The sequence below is a fragment of the Carassius carassius genome, chromosome 3 (assembly GCF_963082965.1).
Source record: "Carassius carassius chromosome 3, fCarCar2.1, whole genome shotgun sequence".
Taxonomy (NCBI): domain Eukaryota; kingdom Metazoa; phylum Chordata; class Actinopteri; order Cypriniformes; family Cyprinidae; genus Carassius; species Carassius carassius.
Window position 1 is genome coordinate 572,923 of NC_081757.1, and position 19,514 is coordinate 592,436.

General features: G+C 44.3%; 1 protein-coding gene across 1 annotated transcript; it reads right to left on the reverse strand.

Annotated features, from left to right (window-relative positions):
• Positions 1-1,270: 1,270 nt before the first annotated feature.
• Positions 1,271-15,175, reverse strand: LOC132115600 (fucolectin-7-like). The gene is made up of 7 exons (XM_059524024.1): positions 15,043-15,175; positions 14,740-14,775; positions 11,314-11,572; positions 3,189-3,334; positions 2,183-2,462; positions 1,952-2,091; positions 1,271-1,559 (listed from the first exon to the last, which is right to left on the reverse strand). The coding sequence occupies exons 1-7, from the start codon at positions 15,083-15,085 to the stop codon at positions 1,519-1,521; spliced, it is 945 nt and encodes a 314-aa protein (XP_059380007.1). The 5' UTR covers positions 15,086-15,175; the 3' UTR covers positions 1,271-1,518.
• Between the last annotated feature and the right edge of the window lie 4,339 nt (positions 15,176-19,514).

The window sequence follows — 19,514 nt, forward strand, 5'->3', positions numbered from 1 at the left end:
CACATCAGAACCAGCTAATGAATGTCTTTTAAGATCACTAGAAAGCTATAGGCAGCTGTGTTTAATTAGGATTGGAGTTAAAATCTGCAGGACAGCGGCCCTCCAGGACTGAAGTTTCCCAGTCCTGCTATATCTGGATCAAATCATGCAATATATCAATGTGTTTCAAGTGTTTTTCCCTTATTACTTAATGATTTCTTGATTTGTGATTTTGTATTGTCTTATGATATGTGAATGGAATTATTTTTATTTATTTATTTAAAAAAAAAAAATTACATATAAATCTTGTCTAGTTGAATCTCATTTAACTTAAAATTAAGTGGACATATAGATATATACAGGGCCTAAAACTAACTTTTTGCCACACCTGCCAATGGCCGATGACATTATAATTGTTATTATAATTTTTTGTATATATATCTATATATATACTGTCCACTGTCCACTGAGGACAGAGTGGTTAACTTTTATTTTCGAAAGGAAAAATCGTGAAAAAAGGATTGAGAAGTCCTATACGTTTTTGCTAACATTTTACACCGGACTGCCAAACCAGTCCAATCCAGACTCCAGACAAAGTAAGCATCACGTGTCATATTTTGTTTTGCTTCTTTGCTCTCTGTAAAGCTGATGTTGCAAAAGCTACCATTGTCTCTGCCTGTTTTCACTAATGCTGCCTTCACATGTTACCAGAATAATTGTGAATAGAAATGTGCTAGTTAAAAATTGCATTTGGAAGCAATGTGTGGTCAGTAACACGGTCACCACCAGTTAAACCGTAACACCATTATGCCCTTGAGTATGAGCTCTTCATGCTCCGCACTCTTCTGAAAAGAGAGATGGGAGCAGCAGTGCATTTTCATTTAAAGGGCCAAACACAAAAACAGTGGGTTTTAGCTCATACCCTAAAAGTGGCAATTTCAACAAGCTATAAAAAATGATCCGTGGGGTATTTTGAGATAAAACTTAATATACACATGGGGACATCAGAGAACAATAAAAAAAAGTATCAATGCATTCTATGGCACATTTAAGAACTATATTTATTTTATGGACTTAGCAGTCCTCTGACCCTTTATGAAGTTATATTAGGTCACACCTAATATTACACCTACACCTGATACAAGCTAACTAATATTTTTCGTCAGTGAAATTAACACTGGATGGACTTTACAATGTAGTACTAATTCCTGAAGATCCAATCATTTTCAATTTTCACATACAACTTCATTGTGGTCATCAAAGCAAATAACCAACTAAATGCATATTTCTTTAAATAATTTACTTCAAAATCAATATTCCTTCTCTGTTTTCCAGTGTTTGTAGGAAAACATTGACTTGGCACAGCTTCCTTCAACACCAGTTCCTTTTAGTGTGGTTGAGACCCTCGTTCCACCAGAGCTGACTGAAGCAGAAATGAGCAGATTTTTAAAACTGGAATCAAGGTGATTTGATTTCAGATTTCTGTATGTTTCCCTCTCTCACCTGTGATAGGAGCTGGAGGTTCAGACAGACTTAAAGCTAAGTTTCATCTTCACAAGATTCTTCCTGGAAAGCAGGACCTAAAAGGGCACATGAGCGTGAACATAAAAATGAAAAGAAAATTCTAAATGCAAATAATAAAAACATAAAATGCCTCATGACTACAGTATCTGGAGCAATTTGGTCCAAATGCATCTGTCACTTAAGATTGAACAGATGCAGTGAGAGTTTGTGTAGTGATCCTCAAAATCATGACAAGAACTACGCCAAGAAAAACAAAACAAAAAAAAAGAACAAAAAACTATAAGTATGGACATGGTTTGGTGCCATACACAAATGCATTTTATGTAGTAAATTATTGAAATCTGTGAGAGCATGCAACATATTTCAAATGTTCATAAACCATACATTGCAAATTTCAACTGTTGTAAAGTCATTTCCTAAAGTATTAAATCACCTTGTTTGATCACACCTTCTTCATAGACCTCCACTTCACACAGAGTAAGACACTTTGAATCTCCAGGAATGAACAGATTCACATATTGACCCTCCATATCATTACAGGTGTAGGTGGAGGAATCACCAGCTGGAATGCTAGAGATCACAGCACATCTAAAGAGAGATGGAAGAAACCTCATTTAGACTTTTAGACTTTCTTCATATCTTTTTTCATGGATATTAAGCCACTGCAAAAGAGTCTCACATGGGATTGTTGTTGCCGTTGTTCTCCAAAGAGTTTCCGATGCGAATCTCTGCTCCGTTTATTCGTTCTGGATAGCTGTCTAGTCTGTTTGTGATGATGACTCTATTAACTCGGTGCACAGAACTCAGATCCACTCTCCACCATGGGTTAGTCTGAATATTGGTTGAGGAACACGATGATGATGGCTGGATGAAACCTGGATTGTAGTCAATGGCCTGTTCTGCAGACCACAGTCCATAGGTTGATGACTGTGTGGCGGGTCTTCCTGTTGCCAAATTACCTGGAAGATGTCAAAGTGTCAAGAAAAATGGGTTTTAATCAGTGCATTTTATTTTTGTATCAGGACTAACGGCAGCTGCAGTGATGTGTTGACTTTACCATTTGGTGATTGGCTCTTATTTAGAAGCAGTGTTGCCAGATTGGAAATGTCTACAGTAAGTATTGTTCCAGAATGTCAAAATTATTGTATTTGGAAGAAAATTGTCATATATGAGTCAATCGTACAGAAATACAGCTATTTATCTAAACCAGCAACTTTTTGACACCACCTGCAAATTACCACAATAGATAAGTAAGCATACCGTGGATGCCAGGGGTGCAATAAAATACTATAAAACCCTTGTCAGTGACTCTGACTGCACTGGACGTGACATATCCAAAACAGTTAACTGATGCTCGTTCTATTAAAGTTATTTTTAACACTCGCTTTGCCAGTGTAGAAACTTCAGCTGTTGCGGCGCAGAGATTGTCAGAGATTGCAACATGTCGTGTTTCCGGTGATGCGTGTTTTGAATGAGAAACGCGTGCCTTGACGGAGTGGATCGGGACAGTATTTTCAGTGTTAAGCAACTTAAATTATTCCCTGCTACTCGCATATATATCTTGTCTTTAATCCAGTTCTGGGCCAGTTCAGGACCGTCATTCTTTGCGGCACTTGGGCCGAGGAAAAGTGATTGTTTGGCTTGGATCTGGGCCAGAAGACATTTGCTTTGTGGGTCTGAATTACCTGGAAAAATGACATAGACTCCCACTTCACAGAGAGTAAGAATCCTTGAATCTCCAGGAATATTCACAATAACGTAGCGTCCCTCCATCCCACCACACGAGTAACTGTAGGTAGCTCCCGCTGGAATAGAAGAAACTACAGCACATCTGGAGAAAGACAAAAGAGTGAGTCACTCCTGTGTTTATTGCTCAATTTATGATTCTATAAATGTATTTAATACAACACAACACAATGCATATTTTATAATTTCTTCAAACTTAGATTATGTAACATACATGAAGATTAGCAGTTTTGAAGTTTTGTTTATTTACCATCTACGCAAATGAGCAATTATTCGTCATGACAATTAAGTGTTGTTATTACACATGGATAATAAAGTTTAGCGTGTTTAATCCTTTTTGAATGTGTGACGCATTAGAGAAAAACGGTGTAATTGAATGTGGTAACATATATATAGTGTGTGTTTGTGGTTTAATAGTTGTACACTGAAAAAAATAATGAGTAAATTTACTTAAATTAGATTTACTTTAATTTTTATTTGCCAAGTTTTTGCACAAGCATTTTTCAAGTAAATTTAACACATTTGGAAATTAAGTAAATCTACTTAACTAAGTTAAGTAAAAAAAAACAAAAAAAAACTAATGAGTACATTTTATTGAGTAAATTTTAATTAAATAATATTAAATTAATGCATTTAGCAGACACTTTTATCCAAAGCGTCTTACAGTGCATTCAGGCTAACAATTTTCACCTATCATGTGTTCCCGGGGAATCGAACCCCCAAACCTCTACCACTTGAGCTACAGGAACACTTCAAGATTTTGTGGAAAATAAGTGAAAATGTCACTTACTTACTTTTTTATTTTTGAAAAGTAATTTGGAAAAGTTTTTACACTAATAAAAAACCCGAAACAGAGATTCTAGAAATTTCTAAATGTAAAATAATTTCTTTCAAAACAGTTTTATTAAATGAGGGTAAATAAGTCTCTCACTTCTGTCCCTTTAAACCAGTTTACAGCAAAGACAGCATGAAGGACTGGATGCTCATATTCTGCAATTAAGAAAACAGACAAAAGAAGTTGCACTGTAAAACCCGTCAAGTAACTTAACTCAAACCGTTTGAGTAAACCGATTGCCTTGATTTAAACCCTGTAAGTTTTAAAACTTTGCATTTAATTAATTAAGTGATTAACTAAGTGCTGATTGAGCATTAGTGATGAACAGCTGCTGTTAACAAACAGAATCACTGAAGAAAAGAGAAACACAAGAACTACTACAACTGACTTCAGACACAGCCTTAGATGAAATCAACTGAAATAAAATACATGAAATCTCTCAAGATCCGATTAAACAACCCCACAAACAGCATCACCAGCTCCACTTATTAATAACCAGACTGACTTTATTTCTGTCAGACGTCTACAGAAGATCTTATTGAGAATGAACTAAGGTTTAGATGTTGATTTATTGTTTCATTTGAAGTAATCATGTTAGAGATCAGTGTTTGCTTTAGTTGGGCTCTTGACCCTTTACTTCTGTCTTAGTGTTTTCTCTGGCTGTTATAACCGTGTGTTTCTAAAACACATTTGTTGTAATTCAAAAGCCCAGAAGAAATGCCATCAGGTGTTAACCTGTACCTAGGTGTAGGTTGTTGTACTTTATATTGGTGATGATAATCATCAATTATTGAGACGTATTGAAATGTAAATGAAACAATAAATCAACATCTAAACCTTAAAGAAATAAAGTCAGTCTGGTTATTAATAAGTGGAGCTGGTGATGCTGTTTGTGGGGTTGTTTAATCGGATCTTGAGAGATTTCATGTATTTTATTTCAGTTGATTTCATCTAAGGCTGTGTCTGAAGTCAGTTGTAGTAGTTCTTGTGTTTCTCTTTTCTTCAGTGATTCTGTTTGTTAACAGCAGCTGTTCATCACTAATTCACAATCAGCACTTAGTTAATCACTTAATTAATTAAATGCAAAGTTTTAAAACTTACATGGTTTAAATCAAGGCAATCTGTTTACTCAAACGGTTTGAGTTAAGTTACTTGTCGGGTTCTCTTATGAGAGCTCTCTCGTACTGCGTCTTAGCTAAGACGCTACGGGAAAAGTCTCTTTTCACGAAATACTGAAGCAAAAAATTATCCTTAATTTTGTATTTTTGTAAAGCGCATTTGCAGCAGTACACAGCCATAGACGAGACGGCTCGTTCGCTCATTGGCTTGTTCTGCGGCAACTGCACAGCCTATCGAGCGCAGGCTGATGCAACATCAGACCAATAAGGGTAGTAGGAAAATGGTATTTTCCTTTCGGATGAGCGTACTTCTCAAAGCCCGCCTCATTTCTTCCTGAGCTTCACGAAGAGGTGGCAAAGGCTTTGAACGCTCCATATTCAGCGCGAACTTGTTCGTCTGTCTCACTAGCATTCTCCACACTTGATGATGCTAAAAACAGGAACTACCAGTCACTTCCGCCGGTGGAACAGGCGATAGCGACGCACCTTTGTCCGCCCTCTGCTGGACGGCGGACGAAAGCGGTGTTGCCATCTAAAGCCTGCTGCATTACGCTGCGTCTGCACTACTCACGATGGCTGCTTCATTGAAGTGCAGGTGTATGAGTTCCGCTGTGGCCGAGCTCTCACCCAAGCGCGCCGCTGTTTCAGTTCCATGAATTGTGACTGTCTCAGTGTTTTCTGCAACGCGCAAGCCTGCACAGTTGCCGCTTGCCTGCACACAAAAGCCGTTATCACAACAGCTTCAGCAACGCAGCTCGAGACCCCCGTTCTCGCTCTACTGGCCGTCGCCCCGCGCCGCGGGGACCGCGGCAGAGGATTACGGTGAGGCCGGGAGCCCCGAAGCCATCCTAGGAAAGCGCCGGTGTACGACTCGCCATGGCCGAACTCTCACCTAAGCGCGCCTCTGTTTCAGTTCCAGGGATTGTGACTGTTTCAGCGTCTTTTGCAATGCGCAAGCCCGTGCGGTTGCCCGGTTGCCTGCACACAGAAACCGTTATCACGGCTACCCAGATATTTCCCGAAAAAGGCGTAATTTCTGGTGTCCCGGCCACGGCCGATGGTGCTATAAATGTAGTGACGATGCCCACTGCTCAGTGCCCATCTCCACATGTAAGCACAGCCCTTCACACAGGGCTGCACCCATAAAAGCGACTCAAGTCGATCGCGCGCACTACATAGTAAACGTGCCCACTCCTCAGTGCCCACAATCACTATGTCACACGCGTCATGTGGTTTCTGTAAAAACGAAACCCGTGCACGTTCGTCCGGCCACGGCCGATGGTGCTATAAATGTAGTGACGATGCCCACTCCTCAGTGCCCATCTCCACATGTAAGCACAGCCCTGCACACAGGGCCCGCGCCCATAAAAGCGACTCAGGTCGATCGCGCGCACTACATAGTAAACGTGCCCACTCCTCAGTGCCCACAATCACTATGTCATACGCTTCATGTGGTTTCTGTAAAGACAAAACCCGTGCACGTTCGTCCGGCCACGGCCGATGGTGCTATAAATATAGTGACGATGCCCACTCCTCAGTGCCCATCTCCACATGTAAGCACAGCCCTGCACACAGGGCTCGCGCACATAAGATCGGCTCAGATCGGTCACGCGCGCCACATAGTAAACGTGCCCACTCCTCAGTGCCCACACACACTATGTCACACACGGCGCGTGGTTTCTGTAAAAGCGAAACCCATGCACGTGCGCTCTGCCCAGGCAGACAGTGAGTCGAAAGTGGTAAATGTGCATGCTTGCAGCCCACAGTTACTCACAGACATCACGAGTCCCACGGGACCCGCTCAGCCCTCCCCCAATTGGTTAAGCACCGGGATAGGGTCGAGGACAAGCGATCTGCCCGCTGTAATCAGCGCGCTCCCCGCCTCAAATGCCGCAGGCGTAACGCCCATGGTGCAGCGCACCCAAGCGCCGCCGTTGCCCAGTCAACAGAGCGCGCTTCGCATCCAGCCCTTAGCCATTCATGCAGATGCATGGTCAGCGCTTCCAGGGGTTTTCGGATTGGGTGCTAGGCATTATAAAGAGAGGCTACTCGCTACAGTTTTTTTTTTCGACGCCCTCCGCGCTTTTTAGTGCGCGTCGAAACTACGGTCAAAACAGAAGTAGCACACATACTTCGGGCCGAAATATCAAAACTGTTGAGCAAAGGGGCTGTAGAGCCTGTGTCTCGAGCTCAAAGTGAGGGGGGGGGGGGGGGGGCTGTACAGCAGATACTTTCTGGTGCCAAAGAGAGACGGGGGTCTCAGGCCCATACTGGATCTAAGACAGCTGAACAAGGCATTGATGAAACGCAGTTTCAGAATGTTTACGACCAGGAAGCTCCTCGCGCAGATTCGCAGAGGGGACTGGTTCATGTCAATAGATCTCAAGGACGCGTATTTTCAAGTACAGATAGCGTCAAGTCACAGGCCATATTTGAGATTCGCCTTCGAGGGCCAGGCATATCAGTTTACAGTCCGTTCGGCTTGTCCGCGGCTCCTCGTACGTTTACGAGGTGCATGGATGCAGCGCTCGCTCCTCTCAGACTCAGAGGCATGCGAGTGCTGAATTATTTGGATGAAGAGTTCGCTGAACCCCAGTCAGACGATTCTGTTTTTGGGTATAGTTCTGAACTCGTGTTCCATGACGGCGCGACTGTCACCACAGCGCGCGTTGGGCATTCAGCGCGCAGCGAGTTCTTTCCGCTGCGGCGCGACCGTTTCGCTCAAACACTGTCAGAAGGTTCTGCAGCTGGGCCTGCTCCGCATGCGCCCCCTGCAGCTCTGGCTGAAGGCGCGGGTGCCGCGCAGAGCATGGGTGTCTGGCCGACTGCGTCTCAAGGTCAATCAGAGCTGTGTCACAGCCCTGAAACCCTGGACAGCAAACGGCTGGTACCAATCAGGTGTAAGCCTGGGGACTTCCCCGAATGTGAAGATGGTGTCGACGGACGCCTCCACTTCGGGATAGGGAGCGCTGCTCGAGGGCAGACCGTCCTTTGGCCTGTGGTCAGAACGGGAAAAGCTCCATCATATCAACTGTCTGGAAATGCTGGCAGTGGAGAATGCGCTGATGTGCTTTTGTCCCCAAATCAAGGACCACCATGTCTTAGTCCGTTCGGACAACATGCCTGTGGTGTCCTACATAAATCGCCAGGGCGGTCTCGGGTCCCGATACCTGTACAGGCTGGCGGAATGCCTCCTGGTTTGGGCTCAGCGCAACGTGCGTTCGCTGAGGGCAGTGCATGTGCCTGGGCTACAGAATCTGGGTCCAGACAGGCTGTCCAGAGGCAATGTTCCTACGGGCGAATGGTCTCTACACCCGCAAACAGTCCGGCTGTTGTGGGAGAGATTTGGCAGGGCGGAGGTGGACCTCTTCGCGTCCCACGAAAACGCTCACTGCCGCGCGTTCTTTTCCAAGAACGAAAGCGCGCTGTCATGGAAATGGCCTTGCTGCCCGCTTTATGCTTTCCCTCCCGTCTCCCTCCTTCCGCAGGTGATAGAACGGGTGAGAGAAACGAGATGTTCAATACTGCTTGTAGCACCTCTTTGGAAGAACCAGCCATGGTTCCCAGCTTTGATGCAGTTAGCAGATGGGGGACCTCATCTCGCAGGCCAGGGGTTCGATTTGGCACCCTCAACCGGAGTTGTGGTCCCTCCATGTGTGGGCGCTCAACGGTTGCCCGCTGATCTCGCAGTGGGAGTGCTAAATACCATCACTCAGGCTAGAGCTCCGTCGACACGACGTCTGTATGCCTCGAAGTGGTCGGTGTTCTCCAGCTGGTGCACAGCTCGAGGATGTTCACCCCTTAGTTGTGAGGTGACGGAGGTTCTCTCCTTCCTACAGGAGCTGTTGGATAAGGGCAGAGCCCTATCCACGCTCAAAGTTTATGTGGCGGCCATCGCAGCATTTTCTGAAATAGCGCTCGGTCAGTCAGTAGGAAGGAATGATTTGGTCATCCGCTTCCTTAGAGGAGCTAGGAGGCTGAATCCTCCCAGACCTCCGTCAGTCCCTATGTGGGACCTCGCGGCAGTTTTGGAGGCCATGAAGGGTCCCCCTTTTGAGCCTATCCAATCAATTAGCCTTCAGCATCTGTCGTTCAAGACAGTATTCTTGTTGGCTCTCGCTTCAGTGAAGCATGTGGGTGATCTGCACGCGCTCTCGGTGAGCCAGTCGTGCTTGGAGTTTGGGCCTAATGACTCAAAGGTCATACTCAAACCTAGGCACGGTTATGTGCCGAAATCCCTCAACACGCCGTTTCGGGCTCAGGTTATTGCCCTGTCTGCCCTGCCGGTGTCAGGAGAGGATAGAGACTCGAGTCTTCTTTGCCCTGTCAGGGTTTTAAGAGCTTATGTGTCTCGCTCTGCTGTTTTTCGACAGACTGAGCAGCTGTTTGTCTCGTCAGGTGGACATTCCAAGGGATTGGCTGTTTCGAGACAGACTCTATCCAGATGGATAGTTGACGCTATAGCGTTAGCTTACGCTTCCAGGGGCCTTCAGTGCCCGCTGGGCGTCAGAGCACACTCCACAAGGGGCGTTGCCTCGTCGTGGGCGTGGTCTACTGGGATCTCCTTGCAGGATATATGTATGGCGGCGGGTTGGGCCTCGCCGTCTACATTTATCAGCTTCTATAACCTGAAGGTTCCCACCTTGCAAGCAAGGCTGCTGTCGGTATAGTCGAATCAGGGCCCTGAGGGGAACTCTGAGTTCGTGAGTGTTATGCGCTGCGTTATAATACTGCCGTTATATGGGCAGTATTGCGTAAGACCCGCATTGCCACATTGGTCAGGCCTTGCCTCGGCTGTGTGATGTCATATTGCCGCATCTACGGATGTTGCTAGATATGGGACGGAGGGCTTCCCCCTTCCTGTCCTGGACTCTCTGTGAATCCCTCAGGTGACTGTGCACTGTAAATCCTGGGCGTTGCTTCAGGTTTATTGGTGTGTGATCCCTGCGCGCACGGCGTTTTACATTGGGTTCCCGTAGCGTCTTAGCTAAGACGCAGTACGAGAGAGCTCTCGTAAGAGAACGTACTCGGTTACTAAACGTAACCTCGGTTCTCTCTAGAAGAGCGAACGAGTACTGCGTTCTCTGCTGTGCGTACGATTCACTCTGGTTCGCTTCGGCGATGAAATAAATCAGGTGAGTCAGCCTTTTCGAGCTCCTTTTATAGGTTGGGCCACACCCGTTTCGGCGGGAAGTGGCAAGAAGGGCGCGAAGCATCAGCCTGCGCTCGATAGGCTGTGCAGTTGCCGCAAAACAAGCCAATGAGCGAACGAGCCGTCTCGCCTATGGCTGTGTACTGCTGCAAATGCGCTTTACAAAAATACAAAATTAAGGATAATTTTTTGCTTCAGTATTTCGTGAAAAGAGACTTTTCCCGTAGCGTCTTAGCTAAGACGCAGTACTCGTTCGCTCTTCTAGAGAGAACCGAGGTTACGTTTAGTAACCGAGTACGTTTTACAGTGCAATTTCTTTTGCCTGTTTTCTTAATTGCAGAATATTTATCATGTGCATCCAGTCCTTCGTGCTGTCTTTGCTGTAAACTGGTTTAAAGGGACAGAAGTGAGAGACTTATTTACCCTCATTTGATAAAACTATTTTGAAAAAATAATTTTACATTTAGAAATTTCTAGAATCTCGGGTTTTTATTAGTGTAAAAACTTTTCCAAATTACTTTTCCAAAATAAAAAAGTAAGTAAGTGAAATTTACACTTATTTTTCACAAAATCTTGAAGTGTTCCTGTAGCTCAGTGGTAGAACATTGCATAAGCAAGTTTGGGGGTTTGATTCCCCGGGAACACATGATAGGTGAAAATTGTTAGCCTGAATGCACTAAGACGCTTTGGATAAAAGTGTCTGCTAAATGCTTTGATTTAAATGTACTCAATAAAATTTAACAGGTCAAGTTACATGTACTTATTAGTTTTTTTTTTTTTTTTACTTAACTTAAAGTAGATTTACTTAATTTCCAAATGTGTTACATTTAATTGAAAAATGCTTGTGCAAAAACTTGCCAAATAAAAATTAAGTACATTTACTTATTATTTTTTTCAGTGTATAAGACCACATATGCATGTATGTATAAAGTTACTATCCAACTGGCCAGAAGACTCACACTGGGTTTCTGAAAAGATCTGAAGAATCATTTCCAACCCGAATCTCTGACCCATTTAGCCTGTAACTACAGCAGTCGTGTCTGTTAGTGATGGTCACTCTGTTCACACTGTACGTCTTCAGCAGGTCCAGCTTCCACCACGGGTCACTCTGTATATCTGTATGAGTGCAGGTGGAGTTTTTCCCATCCAGAGCGTTTGAGGGATACCAGTTGTAAACTAGCGTCGATTGATTGGCTTTGCCCCATGTTGCTATGTTCACTGGGGGAAAAAATGTATAACTATTACAACTATTTATTTCTATTTTGACTGGATTACAAGCTTCTGCTTTTAAGTAATGAGTATTATAAAAAGCATGAAAAACTTGTGTTCAAAAATAATATTATCCTTTAGTTGGCTTGAGAAAGCCAAACTTCTGAAATCCTATTTACATGTATTCTCATTATTATTCTGAGACAACATTTATCAACAATTTGAAGATCTGAGCTGAGTTTGGTGGTTTAATTGATTTAAGCCGGTTCAGACCACATGATTTTAGCCTGATTTTGGCACAATCTGATTGACGCAGAGTGCATGGGGATTAGTAAATGACAATGGGCACCGGGATGCAAGATTAAATAATTTAATCTAGTATAATGTGTCATAGTGGACGACAACCGATGCCACATCTGGGACACTTTTCAACATCGCCACAGAAAGACTATGTGTTTTTTTTTTTTTCATTGCAAATTCAGTCACATCTGTAACATATTTGTAAGGATGAAAGAACCTGAGATACTTTGATCTCCTGAGAAACAGACAATACAAACATACACAGACATCTTCGAGACACCCCACAGAGTGGAGGAGCAGGAGACCTCCTTCCCTTCTGGCCATTTGTTTCATTTTAAATCCCTTCACCCATTCTTCCTTCTACTCAATCTGCTCAAAATGATTACATGAAAATGTCAATGCAAGTGAACTAACACTCATGTCTAGTATCATTGGAAATGTCTCAGTGCAACTGGTACAATGGTCTCAATCTTACAAAAGTAGATTAGAAGATAATACAGATCTGAAGAGTCAAGAGATATCTTGATTACTGTGATGGGAGTGTCCTTTCCCAGGGTCCTCCATGTAAATTACCCTCTATTCCCTTTGGGTCGTAAAACCACCCGTGCTTGGGACCTGAGTTAATGCAAATTCCAATTGTTAGTTCCTGTCTCCATCTCGGGGGATGTTTGTCTTGGTCTGAGGTATTTAAACGATTGCAGCAAGAGGATCAGGGCGATTTCTGTAGCCAGAAAGCCCATAGTGTGGTGTGTCTCTTCACTTCATACTATGTATTTTCTAAGGTCCGGTATGCATATTTTACTTTTAGATTTATCTTTGAGAAATTTGATGTTTTGTATTGATATGATTTGATGTGTTTCAATTGGATATGTAATTGGCAGAATGCATATTTACCTGACTGATAATACATTGTCACATTTGATTTTATTCTGTTTTACTCTGTAATTATTGACTGTAGTAGGTTATGTTTAATCCTTGTTAGCAACATGAGCACCCGAATGAACAAGTTAATATAAACTAAAGAGTTTAACTAGAATAATCAAATGTCAGAAGAATAGCCCTACTACTTAGAAACAGACGTACAACCAATTTGCATTCCAATCTATCACCTTCAAAACATTTAAACTTTAATAATCTTTAAAACTATTTTAAACTAGAAAAACTACTTAAAACTGAAAACCTTCAAACTTCAAGTTTTTAAAACCTTTTTCAAACTTTCTGTTCTGGATTTCTCAAGCCAACATCAAAGTTTGCCTTGACAATTTATCTATTTATTATTATTATTATTATTAAAAATCTAGCTTATTGTTTTGTTCCTCTTCCCAATGTCTCACTCTGATGTTGTGCTCTTTTTGTCATTTGTAGTTTCATTGACTGTTTCTCGTTACTGCTTTCTCACAGATTTTAAAAGTGTATTAAATAAATTCAAAGTGGATGATCTTGAGTCATTGAGATGCAGTTAGGTGGGTGGATCTTCAATACTGCATAATTACTTCTGGATGGTTATCAGTCAACATCTGCAGAACTCAATCTACATGATTTTTATTTATTTGTTTATGCACTATGCTTTTTCACATCATGCTGCACAGTCACAAACCTTTCAGTTATTTCTCTGTTGACTTGGATAGTAAAATAAGTTTACATGAATACCTATTATACTTTTTCAAACTGGCATCAATCATATTAGTATTAATAATGATAAATCGTAAGTACCCTTACGAAAAAGTAGTATACTTCAAGTGTTTTTTAACTAAGTGTACAAAAGTAAAGATCAAGTATATTTTTAAGTATTCTTTATGTAGCAAGTATAGAAATATCAATGTTCTAATAGTATACTTGTAAGTGTACTGCTTCAGTACTCCTCGGGACTAAATAGGCCCACTTTCAATTATACAAAAGTATACTTTAAGTATAACAGTAGTAAACTTTGAGTACGCAACTAGTTTGCCTCTATGTTTGTAGTTTGTACTGTAATTATACTAAAAGTGAACTTATAGGTATACTGACAGTTTACTAACTAAATACTTTGTAGTCTCAGTAAACTACTAGTTTAGTAGTTTTATACTGCAAGTTTTCTTTAAGTGAACTTTACATCATACTTTAAGTATACTACTATGTCCCTATTTAGGTTTTAATGTGTATATATTTTGTCGTATGAATATCTGAACATACAAAACATCCAAAGAAAACAGTATTTTCTTGTAAACAAAAACATTTTATTCTAGCTTCATGCATTATTTTTTTAAACACTTTAATGCTTTTCATAAAAAAATAAAGAAATAACATTTTGAACAAAAAGCTGAAAAAAGACTATGATTTGGATTAAGAATGATAATCAAAACGTAGATGGAGTCGATCAACACCCCAAAGCTTGACTGTAATTATTACCTCTTCATCTGTCATTTTATTCCTTAACGTTACAGTTTTGATGCAGTTTCATGTCAGATGATCATGTTACATGTGGCAGTGTCTGGTGTTTCTTGTTTCTTCCTCACTTGCATTTTTTTGGGAAATTATGTACAAAAGATGTATACTAGCGCCCTCTACCGTATAATAATGAAAACATGGATTCTATACTTAAAATATATTTAGAATTTTTCTAAGTATGATTCAAGTATACTTTAATTTTAAGTATAGTTCTGAGGAGTACATACAGCTCATTTTCAAGACGTACATAAAAAGTAAACTAAAAGCATACATTCTTATTTTAGTTTAAAAGAAGTATACTAATAACACACTTGAATAAACTTCCTTTTCGTAAGGGTAGTCCTGCTTGGCTATTTATGTCCATGAGTTTTCATCATGTGACGTGTGTTTCACAGCAGCACAAACTCACTGACAAAAGATGTAGTATTGTTTAATTGGCAAAATCTCACCTTCAGTTCCTCCCTTCGTTTGAACTGAGAAAAACCCTTGAAATGAGAAAGACGGAATGATGCTCAGTATTTAGCAACCTACATTGATTTTTCTTATGAGTATAAGTCTACATTTACACATAAAAAAGCAGTTTAAGAAATTCAGTATGATCTCTAAAATCATGTATTAATGTCTTACACAATTTAGCTCCTCATATAAAAGTATAATGTTTAATGGTATTTAGATTAACATTAAACTGATAACAACACATTCAATTTGAATTATGTTCTGCTGTTAAAGCTGTAAATAGATGCATCACTTACCCAGTAAAAACAACAGACTCTTGTAGACAACTCTCATGTTCATTTCAAGTGGTTTGTGATTATTTCTGCTTGCATTTGAGAATGTTGTAATGAAAACATTTCCTGGAAGAAACAAATTAGTTCAACTTTATTTGGTAGTCACATGATCCTGTTTCTCCGCCCACTTTTCTCCCTGACTGGAGCTAGAAAAACTGAAGTGAATGAGGACTGAAGCTGTCAAGCTCCAATAAGCAAAACAAAAACAAAACATTTGGTAACACTTAATGTTGATGGTCCCTTTTAAACATTCTGTTGAGAGTTAGTAACAGTGCATCTATTCTACATGTCAGCTAACTCTTATTAGAGGATCAGTAACCTGTATGCTTAATATCTGACCCAACTGACATTCACCTGACTATTATTAATTTTGCAAGTACACATCAATTTAATCTAACCCTAAGCCTACCAGTCTACTAATACTAATTCCAGTGAGACTTAGTAGATATAGGTTCAATGTTACCTATAGTCAAGAGAATGTGTCAAGGGGACCATCATAATAAAGTGAAATCAATCATTCAATTTGTCTTTTCTTTCCATTCTCAAGGACTTCTCAGATTTGGTAGTTCTCTTACGAGAGCTCTCTCGTACTGCGTCTTAGCTAAGACGCTACGGGAAAAGTCTCTTTTCACGAAATACTGAAGCAAAAAATTATCCTTAATTTTGTATTTTTGTAAAGCGCATTTGCAGCAGTACACAGCCATAGGCGAGACGGCTCGTTCGCTCATTGGCTTGTTCTGCGGCAACTGCACAGCCTATCGAGCGCGGGCTGATGCAACATCAGACCAATAAGGGCGCTTCGCGCCCTTCTTGCCACTTCCCGCCGAAACGGGTGTGGCCCAACCTATAAAAGGAGCTCGAAAAGGCTGACTCACCTGATTTTTCATCTCTTCAGCGAAGCTCACGCATCGCTGGATCACGGAGGAAGCAAGCGCCGTCTGAGAAAGCACATCAGCAGGACGAGCCATTCTGAAGCTGCTGGCATCGCCGCCTTCCATTGCCGTTCCTGCTGCGCTATCCGGCGCCTATATCCTTTCAATCCTGTTATATACAAGCTGTTCTTTATGTGTGTGTGTGTGTTCGCCCTGCGACACACACTCGTAAAAGAGCTCGCGTCTTTTTTAAGATGCCTTCCTGCGGCTCGTCAGAGCCCCACTCAGCGAGGGAGACCGGTACGTCATCTGTGTCTCCTGCCTGGGTGAAGATCATGCAGCGCTCGCTCGCTGACGGCGGATGCCCCCACTGCGAGCTGTTGCCATGGTGACTCTGAGGACTCGCCTGGCCTTTTTCTCTGAGCCTGCATTCTCCGCTGCGCTGAGGCGCCGTAAAAGCATCGCTTCCAGCGGATTCCGGAACCGTCTTCAGCTCAACCGAGCTCGCCGGTTCGCCCTGCTTCACCGGCCCCCCCCTGCATCGCTTCCCGGTGGGCAGCGCCCGCTGTTTGCCGGCGCGTCGTCCGAGGAAGTCGATCTCAGGGCCGCGTCGGGGGAAGAGGACACGCGCTCTCTGCTGGCTTCGGGCAGTGATGGCTGGGCGAGCTCCGAGGATCTCGCGCCTTCTGCTCAGAAGCCCAGCAGACGAGCTGACATCGAGAAGGAGCCGGGGCGAATGCTCGTGTTGGCCGCGATGTGTCTCGGCCGCGAGTGGTTTGCACCAGCACCCCCCCTCTCGTTCCCGGCTGGATGGTATTTCCCTTTCGGATGAGCGTACTTCTCAAAGCCCGCCTCATTTCTTCCTGAGCTTCACGAAGAGGTGGCGAAGGCTTGGAACGCTCCATATTCAGCACGAACTCGTTCGTCTGTCTCACTAGCATTCTCCACACTGATGATGCTAAAAACAGGAACTACCACTCACTTCCGCCGGTGGAACAGGCGATAGCGACGCACCTTTGTCCGCCCTCTGCTGGACGGCGGCAAAAGCGGTGTTGCCATCTAAAGCCTCCTGTGTGACGCTGCGTCGGCACTACTAACGATGGCTGCTTCATCGAAGCGCAGGTGTACGAGTTCCGCTGTGGCCGAGCTCTCACCCAAGCGCGCCGCTGTTTCAGTTCCAGGAATTGTGACTGTCTCAGCGTTTTCTGCAATGCGCAAGCCTGCACAGTTGCCCGCTTGCCTGCACACAAAAGCCGTTATCACAACAGCTTCAGCAACGCAGCTCGAGACCCCCGTTCTCGCTCTACTGGCCGTCGCCCCGCGCCGCGGGGACCGCGGCAGAGGATTACGGTGAGGCCGGGAGCCCCGAAGCCATCCTGGGAAAGCCATCTACGCATGCTGCATGACGCTGCGTCGGCACTACACACGATGGCTGCTTCATCGAAGCGCCGGTGTACGAGTTCCGCTGCGGCCGGGCTGTCACCGAAGCGCGCCGCTGTTTCAGTTTCCAGAGATTGTGACTGTTTCAGCGTTGTTTGCAATGCGCAAGCCTGTACGGTTGCCCGCTTGCCTGCACACGAAAACCGTTATCACGGCTACCCAGATATTTCCCGAAAAAGGTGTAATTTCTGGTGTCCCGGCCACGGCCGATGGTGCTATAAATGTAGTGACGATGCCCACTGCTCAGTGCCCATCTCCGCATATAAGCACAGCCCTTCACACAGGGCTCGCGCCTATAAAAGCGACTCAAGTCGATCACGCGCACTACATAGTAGACGTGCCCACTCCTCAGTGCCCACAATCACTATGTCACACGCGTCATGTGGTTTCTGTAAAAATGAAACCCGTGCACGTTCGTCCGGCCACGGCCGATGGTGCTATAAATGTAGTGACGATGCCCACTCCTCAGTGCCCATCTCCACATGTAAGCATAGCCCTGCACACAGGGCCTGCGCCCATAATGTCGACTCAAGTCGGTCGCGCACACTGCATAGTAAACGTGCCCACCCCTCAGTGCCCACAATTATTATGTCACACACATCATGTGGTTTCTGTAAAAACGAAACCCGTGCATGCTCGTCCGGCCACGGCCGATGGTGCTATAAATGCAGTGACGATGCCCACTACCCAGTGCCCATCTCCACATGTAAGCACAGCCCTGCACACAGGGCTAGCGCACATAAGATCGACACAGATCGGTCGAGCGCGCCGCATAGTAAACGTGCCCACTTCCCAGTGCCCACATACACTATGTCACATACGGCGCGGGGCTTCTGTAAAAATGAGACCCGTGCACGTACATTCTGCACAGGCAGACAGCGAGTTAAAAGTGGTAAAAGTGCACACATGCAGCCCACGGTTACTCGCAGATATATCGAGTCCCACGGGACCCGCTCAGCCTCCCTCCAGTCGGTTAAGCGCCGGAACGGGGTCGAGGAAGAGCGATCTGCCCGCTGTGATCAGCGCGCTCCCCGCCTCAGATGCGCAGCACACTCGAGCGCCGCCGTTGCCCAGTCAACAGAGCGCGTTTCGCATCCAGCCCTTAGCCATTCATGCAGATGCATGGTCAGTGCTTCCAGGGGTTTCGGATTGGGTGCTAGGCATTATAAAGAGAGGCTACTCGCTACAGTTTTCTCGACGCCCACCGTGCTTTTCAGCGCGCGTCAAAACTACGGTCAAAACAGAAGTAGCACACATACTTCGGGCCGAAATATCAAAACTGTTGAGCAAAGGGGCTGTAGAGCCTGTGTCTCAAAGCGAGGGGGGGCTGTACAGCAGATGCTTTCTGGTGCCCAAGAGAGACGGGGGTCTCCGGCCCATACTGGATCTAAGACAGCTGAACAGGCATTGATGAAACACAGTTTCAAAATGTTCACGACCAGGAAGCTCCTCGCGCAGATTCGCAGAGGGGACTGGTTCATGTCAATAGATCTGAAGGATGCGTATTTTCAAATACAGATAGCGTCAAACCACAGGCGATATTTGAGATTCGCCTTCGAGGGCCAGGCATACCAGTTTGCAGTCCTGCCATTCGGCTTGTCCGTAGCTCCTCGTACGCTTACGAGGTGCATGGATGCAGCGCTCGCTCCTCTTAGACTCAGAGGCACACGAGTGCTGAATTATTTGGACGACTGGCTGGTTCTGGCCCGATCATGAGCGGAGCTCATGGACCACAGAGCCGTTTTACTCGATCACCTCGAGAAGCTCGGCCTCAGTGTCAATTGGGTGAAGAGTTCGCTGAACCCCAGTCAGACGATCCTGTTTCTGGGTATAGTTCTGAACTCGTGTTCCATGACGGCGCGGCTGTCACCACAGCGCGCGATGAGCATTCAGCGTGCAGCGAGTTCTTTCCGCTGTGGCGCGACTGTGTCGCTCAAACACTGTCAAAAGATGCTGGGTTTCATGGCCTCAGCATCTCCGGTTCTGCGGCTGGGCCTGCTCCGCATGCGCCCCCTGCAGTTCTGGCTGAAGGCTCGAGTGCCGCGCAGAGCGTGGGCGTCTGGCCGGCTGCATTTCAAGGTCGATCAGAGCTGTGTTGCGGCTCTAGCACCTTGGACAGCGAAC